General features: G+C 35.8%; 1 protein-coding gene across 1 annotated transcript in view; it reads left to right on the top strand.

The window, feature by feature from the left end:
* LOC107657846 (FAS-associated factor 1-like) overlaps window positions 1–9,045 on the top strand; it is a 70,948-nt gene that overhangs the window by 15,868 nt on the left and 46,035 nt on the right. Inside the window, exons 4-6 of the mRNA XM_016446118.1 lie at window positions 2,137–2,396; window positions 3,545–3,636; window positions 4,014–4,105. Of these exons, the coding sequence (XP_016301604.1) occupies window positions 2,137–2,396; window positions 3,545–3,636; window positions 4,014–4,105 (444 nt within the window). The remainder of the gene's footprint in view (window positions 1–2,136; window positions 2,397–3,544; window positions 3,637–4,013; window positions 4,106–9,045) is intronic.

Below are 9,045 nucleotides of genomic sequence, written 5' to 3'. Positions count from 1 at the left end.
TATATATATATATATATATATATATATACATACAGTATCTCACAGAAGTGAGTACACCTATGACCTGACTTACCATTGGGCTTGAATGGGCTGCAGCCCAGGGGCCCCGCCTTGTAGGGGGCCCCGCCTTAACCCATTTACATTTGTTCAGTTATGTGCCAGTCAGAAATGATTAACAACTTCCAGCTTCCAACTACGAATATGGAATTTATAATTTTTTTTCACATAGAAAAAGGACACGCGTATTAGCCTAAATCATGTCTGCGCTGCGCCGAATCGCAGATTAATTTGTGATCACATGGCTACTTTAAACGGTTCCATTAAGCCTTTGGCCCAAAAGAGCGCAATACCCTAATATCTTACAGGGACTTTGTCCCGTCTCACTACCTCCACACAAAGTGGAGCAAAAATTTCATCAAAACGATTTTAAAAAATTAAAATAGCCATTTACAGGGTTCGTACGGTCATGAAAAACCCAGAAAGCTTTGGAAAAGTCGTGAAAATGTATTTTTACAAATCTCTAGCCTATATAATAGAATATATGTTTAATCACATTCTGGATCTCGGTGCGGGATTGCGCATTTTGGTTTTACTCATATTCCCGCAAACATTTATTTAATATACAATGTCGGTTAGATGAGTTAAAAAAATTCACGCAGAATATCAGATTAAGTCAATCATTTGAAAACAGCGTGTGTGGTTCAGCTGTACCGCGTCTTCTCGCTCTCATTCTCAAAATTGCCTCACATCAGCGCATCTCATCTGCACTAAGATAGCTGCTGCACACTGCCATACAAGACTTTCGCTCAGCTGACAGAACTGTCACTTGCCTAATCGGGTCAGTGTTGCATCATCACAAAAGTTTATCATTTGCACGTCTTTTTAAGTCTTTTTAAACCATTCGGTACTTGCCTATCCAAACTACTTTTCTGGGCGCTCACGGTCACATCAAAAGTGCCGAGCACACGGAGCTGCGCAAACACCTCCAGAAAAAGTTAATGGTTTCATTGTTTCTGACTTAAGTAACCTTGCATTTTAATAAATAATGTTACACAAAGACAATTGTGGGCTCCGGCTCTCCCGCCTCACAGCTCTCGCCTGTAAACACACAGGAGGAACAAAACATGAACAACTGTACATGTGACCCTGGAGCACAGAATCAGTCATGAGGGTCAGTTTTTTTAAATCGAGATTTCTACATCATCTGGAAGCTGAATAAATAAGCTCTCCATTGATGTGACAGCAGGTATACTAAAAGCTGCTGTCACTTTCATACCAAATGTTAATGTTAACAATGTTAATTAATTAGGCCTATTGGTTATTGTTAATTAATGTTAACAACAAAAGGCAAAATCACTCACTGCTCTTGACTGAATAACTTTTGTAACTTTAATTTTAAGCATTAATCTGTTGTTTAATTTATAGTGAATTTACTGTTTTTAATTTACAGTTTATTCCATTTCTGCAGCATTTCTGTACCTGATTTTTTTCTACCAAAGCTGTTTCTAAAACTGGTTGATGTATGGATTCAACTCACTCATTAAGACAGTCACTTGCTGCCACCTACTGGCGGTTGTAGTTTCATATTTGAAAAAGTAGCTAATTATTTCATTTTTGCAATCATTTAATATCTCTTCATTAAAATGTTGTATTTAAACTTAACATAACTTGTGCAAAATCCAGACTTTTCTCCCAAATAAAAGAGTTGCGGATAAAACTTTAGTTTTAGCTAAAATAATCAATTAATGAATAATAAAATATTATGTAGTAGTATGATTTTATATATATATATATATATATATATATATATAGCCTACACATACACACACATTATATACGTGTGTGCATATATATGTATGTACTGTATGTATGTATATCATTTTCTTTAAAGAATTTTCTTTTTCTCACCAAGGCTGTATTTATTTGATCCAAAATAAAGTAAACCCAATAATATTGTAAAATATTATTACAATTTAAAATCACTGTTTTCTATTGAATGTATTTTAAAATGTAATTTCTTCCTTTGGCAAAGCTGAATTTTCAGCAGCCATTACTCCAGTCTTCAGTGTCACATAATGCTTCAAAAATCATTCTGATATGCTGATCCTAATCCTCATTTTCCTCTGTCCTGTGTAGTAATTTCTCAAGTGAAGCATCTCAGACCGGCCCCTATGGACCCCACAGCCAATCAGAAGCCACAGCACCTGTGCCCTCAGCCCCGCCTTCTTCAGCATCAGCATCAGCTTCTTCCTCACCCCCATCCTCATCCAGCCCAGCCTTCTGCCCTGTCCAGCCCTCTCGGCACATCGTGGAACGGCAGTCGCGGATGCTCAGCTTCCGTGTGGAATACAGACAGCGCTCCACAGAAGTGGTGCTGGAGGATGCCAGCACAGTCGGTGAGCACACACAATGTTTTGATACATTAACACGATATACATAATCATTTAATCGTTCAGTCTTTTGGTAGTAGACCGCTTACTGGCCCACATCCAAAAAAAGAGTCTGCCTGTCAGTGCTGCTCTTGCAAAGGTAGCACACATGATTAGCACTGTCCTTTCTTAGAAGTACACGTCATACTGAGCATCTAGTAGCAGGTTTCATGTGCTCTGTTACCCACAAGGCTGACAGGTTTTTCCATTTAGATTGGGCTTTTGTCAAATAGGCAATAATTAGCATGCCATCTGCAATAATTAACCTGTTTTAAACCGTTTTGTTTTCTCAGAAATGATTGGAGCAATTTCTTGGTAGATGTAGATACTGAGCTTTGATTCTTGGTATGACACAAGCCACTGAACTGAACCACATACTGTTTATGGGACTGTATTTCTGTGAATGAAAGTTGAATCTTATGTCACGAGCGAAGTCAACAGGAAGAGCTGTGAGCTGCAGGGTGTGTGGCACTCAGCAAGCCACACACATACAATGAAAAAGGAAGAAAATTGCTGCTGTGCCTTTTTGGTGATGGTCTAATAGTCGACTCATTGGTGTGTTAAACATAGTGTTATTTTGTTTTGTTCAGGTCTTTTTTTTATTTTTCAGTTGTAAACGTGAAATGTGTTGTGGATATGTGTCATGCCCGTTTTGTGGGTGACCAGTCTTTGACACAAGCATGGTTTCATCAAGTTTCTGTCTGGAGCTTGACAATTGTTATGCATTTCAGTATAAATGCAATTCAGATCACTCTGCTCATAAACCAGTAGCTAAGATGATTAACTAACTTAGTTTTTGTGTGTGGTGCCACCGTGGAGAAATGAGAAAAAATACCAAACACTTTAAGAACCGATGTTCTGGTGAATGCTTGTCTGCAGTACAGATATACATTTACTAGTACACATATACTAGCAGGTTTGACAAGTGAAAGGGTTTTTTTTTTTTTTGGCAAACAAAAAAATAAATTTAACAGCTTGGCTCCTGAACTGGCTAAAGATAAGCACTTTACTAAAACTGTGATAAAACTAGACTAGATACGTGCTGTCCTCTAGTGGTAACATACTAAACTGCCATGACAATTTTATAACCTATTCTTATTTCTTTCTCTCTGCAGGAGATATTAAATCTATTTTAGAGACTGAGCTTCAGGTGCCTGTCTCTAAAATGCAGTTAAAAGGCTGGAAGAGTGGAGATGTATCTGACAGTGTAAGAATGACACTATAGAACACATGCTGCTGATATTCAGATTATTGCTGCATTGATCTTTTAATGCATTAATGGTTCATTAATGATCTTTTTTTGAATATAAAACTTATACATATGTTTAAAATTATTTAAATAAGTCGCAAATATATGATGAAAATTGCAACTGCCATTTTGAGGGGTGGGGTTGAATCTAAAAATATCTGTTTTATTATTATTATTATTATTATTGGTGAAATTATTTTAGTGTTTTTTGTTTGTTTGTTGTCATTAAATTACTCTTTGTAGTTTTTCTTATATGTTGTACTTAGAAAATGGCAACTTTGAAAGTATTTATGACCTCTTTGATGGTTTTCTTTTTTTTTCCCACTTTCTCTCAGACTGTTCTGCAGAGTTTACATCTGCCCAAGAACAACAGTTTATATGTGCTCACCCCTGATATTGCCCCTTCAGCCAGCACCAGCCAGAGCAGGTATGTATTTGTAATGCCCCGAGCATCTATTTTCTGCATTGACTTTAGGCATGATACAAATACATTACATTTATTTGACTCTTTAGCTCAAACTGTGTTGCTAAAACAATGCTAAAAACAAGTAATGTACATGCACTTCCTGGAATATACAAAAATGATCAAACAGGCTTGACACTAGCTCTTCTAACTAAAAGGTTTGACATCCATTCCTGCAGTTGCCATTTATATATGAGTGGTCCATCTCTTTATACAAATATATCTCATATCTAAAGCCTGAAGTTTGTTTTTTAAGAGTCTCAGAATCCAGGTTCATCCCACCGTCTAAAAGTTGCACATATATTTGTGTGAAACTTTCAGAAATATGGGCACTATACATTTGTGTTCTCAGTACTTCAAAATCCTGCAAGTCTATAATTCCTGCAGAGTGTCTATTAGCATTTCTATAATGTGTTTAATATAATGTCAGCAACTTGTGAATTGCAGTCAATAGAGAAAGATGCATTTTGGCAACAAAATGTTGTAGTTAACATGTACCAGCAGGGGTTTACTGGACCTTGTTAACCAGACAAACCTTGATCCCTTGCGTTTAAGATAATTCCCACACTCACCGCTAGGTGGCGTTGCATGACCACATTTTAGATAGAGACATTAGATCAGCATTTTGCTTGTAAGGCGTTTTATTCAATTGAAGAGCTTCCCTTTTTTTTTATTTATTTGTGTTTTTATTTATCTAATTTATATATATCAAAGGTTTGAGATCAGTAAGATTTTTGAAAAAGATACTAATGTTATTTTTTTGTGCAGCAAGAATGTGTTAAATATATAAAAAGTGACAGTCAGGACATTTATAATGTTACAAAATATTTACTTTTCAAATAAATTATCTTTATATACGATAAATAAAATATTTTCATCAAAGAATCCTGAAAAAACATTGGTTTCCATGAAATATATTAAGCAGAAAAAAATGTTCAACATGGATAATAAGAAATGTTTCTTGAGCACCAAATCAGAATATTAGTGATTGAATGATTTCTGAAGGATCATGTGACACTGAACTGAACTGAAGTAAGTGCTGCTGACACTTTTTTTTTTTCAGCTTTGCCATCACAGGAATAAATTACATTTTGAAATATATTAAAATAGTTATTTTAAATTGCAATAATAATATTACTGTTTTACTGTATTTGTGATCAAATAAGAGACTTATCTGAAAAAAAAATCTGACTGACCCAAAACTTTTGAATGTTAGCGAGTATATTGGGTCTGATAAACGGTTTAGGAATTTAGTAACACATATGTGAATTTAGAGATGCTGTGACTCGATATACATTACATTCAAAAAGAACTGAAGAAAAATATCGCTGATTATCGCCCTATGTCTTTATTTAAATAAGCAAGGCGGTGACATTGTGGTCAGAGTAGTGCAGTTCTAAGTAATAAATGAAAGTAACTTCAATTAGAAAGGGCTGCGTGTGTGTGTTATATTGATGTGCATGTGTTTGTGTGTGTAATTATGTGTTGATTAGCACTGCTGTAAGCCCCGGCGGGAGGTGGTGGCGATGCCATCGAACGACTGGGTATAAACTGGCATCTCTGTCAGCTTGTGTGGACACTGTACTCTAGAGTGCGAAAACATTCTGAGAAAAGTACTAAATGGGCTGTAAACTAACATTGTGATAACAGTACCCTCCAAAGCACATCAGCACTCCATTTTTTCCCCTCCTGTTATTTGGCACCTTTTCAGATGCCTGCATTTCATGTGGTCCAGAAGCATGTTGTGCGTGTGTGTGTTTTCTCTTAGCTTTCATTTTGGAGATTGCAACAAAAACACACATTACTGTGGCGTACCGCATGCTATTGTGGACCACATTGCTGTTCACGGGTTTAACGGATCCTTCGAGATCACATATATTACTGTGATCCTGACAGCTGCTCTCACTCGTCTCGTTTTTCCCTATCGGGCATTTGACGTGCCACAGATACCTTGTCACCTCTGTCTCTAAATGGCACAATATCTAATATCCAGCACCTACTAGAGATCATCATCAGTGGCAGGCTCTAATTATTTCTCAGAAACTATTTTAGAGGAGTCGAAATAGGGGAGAAAAAGAGAGGGCCGGTGTTAGTTAGGTGTGACCCCATTGTTGCCCGTGATTGTCCTCTCCTGGTGCAGTGAGAAGAGGGCTTCCAGGAGGGTGAGCAGACAAGCTGTTAACTGCCTTTATAAATAACTGTCACAGAGAGACAGGGAGAGAGTGAAGTGCTCCTCAGCAGACTTCGCTCCTGCTGTACTGCTGTTCTTTGGTTGTATCTCTCAGGGGGCAGTTCAGATGCTGTTTTCTCATCTGCTCAGGCATCTTTACTTACACTTATTTTAAACCTGGCTTGAGCAGAATGTCAGTGTTTCTGTGTGATTTAGCAAATTAATAGAAAGAAACTGTGTGAAATGAGAACTGGGTCAAAAAAACTAAAACAAACAAACACATGCCTTGCAGAGTTTGGGGTCAGTAAGATTTTTTATTTATTTTTGTTTTGTTTTTTAGAAATTAATACTTTTGTTCAGCAAAGATGCATTGAATTGATCAAAAATGACATTTATAATATTACAAATGATTTCATTTAAATAAGTGCTCTTCTTTTTAACTTCAAAAATCACTTTTTCCACAAAAAGTAGCACAAGTGTTTTTAACATTGATAAAAATTACAAATGTTTCTTAAGCAGCATCTTTGCATATTAGAATGATTTCTGAAGGATCATGTGACACTGAAGACTGCAGTAATGGCTGATGAAAATTCAACTTTTCCATCACAGGAATACATATATATTAGGCTAATTGAAATAATACTTCACAATATTACCTTTTGTTACTGTATTTTTGATCAAAGAAATGCAGCCTTGGTGAGCACGAGGCTCCATAAAAAAGCATAAAAAAAGTTCTCTATCAGCTTGTTTTTAATTTAAATTAAAGTGTGAGGTCTCAGGATGCAGGCTGTGAACAATGGGACAGTACTCAACAAATAAAAGCCACTGTAGGCAATTACTGCAAAGCATACCTCGGCACACCATATCCAAACATATTAATCAAACCCGTCTTCACACTGCGCCGCCTGCCTCATTTTCTTCCCTCTGTTTTGAATGCAAATACGGCACAGGCTTTAGAGCTTTCAAGACAGACACTCCATCCAAGGTAGTTACAGAAATCCAGTGATGAGCCAAGCTCATCTCGCTCGCTCTCCCTCTCGTGGAGGTATCCAAACCTCTGATCTCCAGCATAAATAATGGAACTTTATGAATAATTTAAAACGAATCATCTATTTCTGTTGCTTCCAGGAGATGTGTGTGTTTAAGGTTATTTTAATTTGAACTTCTGCTATTTCAAATACAAATGAGCAAATGAGTCAGTGCGCATTTGGTATTTATCTCATTTTCTGCATCTGATCTCCTGTGAGACTTGGGGGCCCGAGGAATCTGCTGGTTTTGGCAGAAAGGAAAAACAGTTTAAACTACAGCAATTAGTACTTAGACTTGTCAAAGCTAAACAGGCGGTGCAGAAAAAACATTTTGAGTAAGTGGCGGATGCAAAAATAACATTTTAAAAGAAAGAAAGAAAGGGTATGCATGTTTGTGTTTTTTGGGTGTTGGTACAGGTCACCCTAAGAGTGTGCGTACGAGAAATTAGAGCAAGAGGTTGGTATGGCGGAATGAGAGGAACGAGACCGTACGACTTTAATAAAGTCTCAGTCTTGCAGGTTTCTTAGATGGCAGACTTATCTCTGAATGAAACCAATCTGCTCTTCATTTACACAGTGGCTTATTTTTTGTCTATAGCAGTCAGTGACATTCTATTTCCAGTGCCTCCGATGGTGTGGAGAAGCTTTTAGGGTGAGTGGGGGGGGGTCAGCTCCAGGTGCTATTGGGACCACAGAGGGCTGAACCTGGTTAAGCTCCTACAGATGAACCTTATGCTGTAGATCTGTTGTGAGAGGAAATTTCACAATAAATTTATATTCTTTTTATATAACAATGGGTTTTGCTTTTTGATGTTTTTTTTCTTGTTTTGAATGCAAATTATTTTTATTCTTTTATTCAGTGAGGGCACATTAAATTAATCGAAAATGACATTAAAGACGTTTATAATGTTAATATTTGTCTTTCAACTATATTTAAGGAATCCTACATTTCCAAATTTTGTTTCCACAAAAATAGTAAGCATAATAATATTAATAATAAGCATTAACATTTTAAAATGTTAAAATAGAAAACTTTTAAATTGTAATAATATTTCATAATATAGTTTTACTGTATTTTTGAACAATAGTGTGTTTGTGTATGTGTGTTTTTATATAAAAATTTATTTTGTGTAAAAGATGATTTTTTTTTATATGAATATATACAAATTTATATAAAATGTATTGTTTTATAGGAATCTATATGAGATTTTGTGTTTTCACATTTAGTATAATTGTAATAATTTAAACACTTTTTAAAAATATACAATTCTACTTTTGAAGAGGGATACTTTTGAAACTCTATTCAATTCATTTGTGATTTGCAAGTTCACAATTCTGATTCTCACTTGATTCAATATCACTTAAGTTAGAAATAGTACAGTTACAATGTGTATTTTGCTTTGATGTGAAGTACATTATGTGAACAGTACTAAATAAGCTGTTTTTATATAGCTAGTAGTATATAGCAGATAATAAACACCGGTTAGCAATATATCAAACAAGGTTTTGATTTTGAGGGATTTCAAGAATCAATATTAGATTATTATTAATCTTTAAATCAATATTTTTTACCCATACCTTACCTTTAGTTATGCGCATTAGTCAATGCAAATATATTGTATCAGAATGCAAAATGTCTCCAAATCGGGCTTATTTGGTGAGTGTCTTGATACCCCAATTAACCCCCCCCCCCCCACTTTCCAACT

Source organism: Sinocyclocheilus anshuiensis, unplaced genomic scaffold (genome assembly GCF_001515605.1).
Source record: "Sinocyclocheilus anshuiensis isolate Anshui unplaced genomic scaffold, SAMN03320099.WGS_v1.1 scaffold107, whole genome shotgun sequence".
Classification (NCBI taxonomy): Eukaryota; Metazoa; Chordata; class Actinopteri; order Cypriniformes; family Cyprinidae; genus Sinocyclocheilus; species Sinocyclocheilus anshuiensis.
This window is presented reverse-complemented; position numbering and strand designations above follow the sequence as displayed.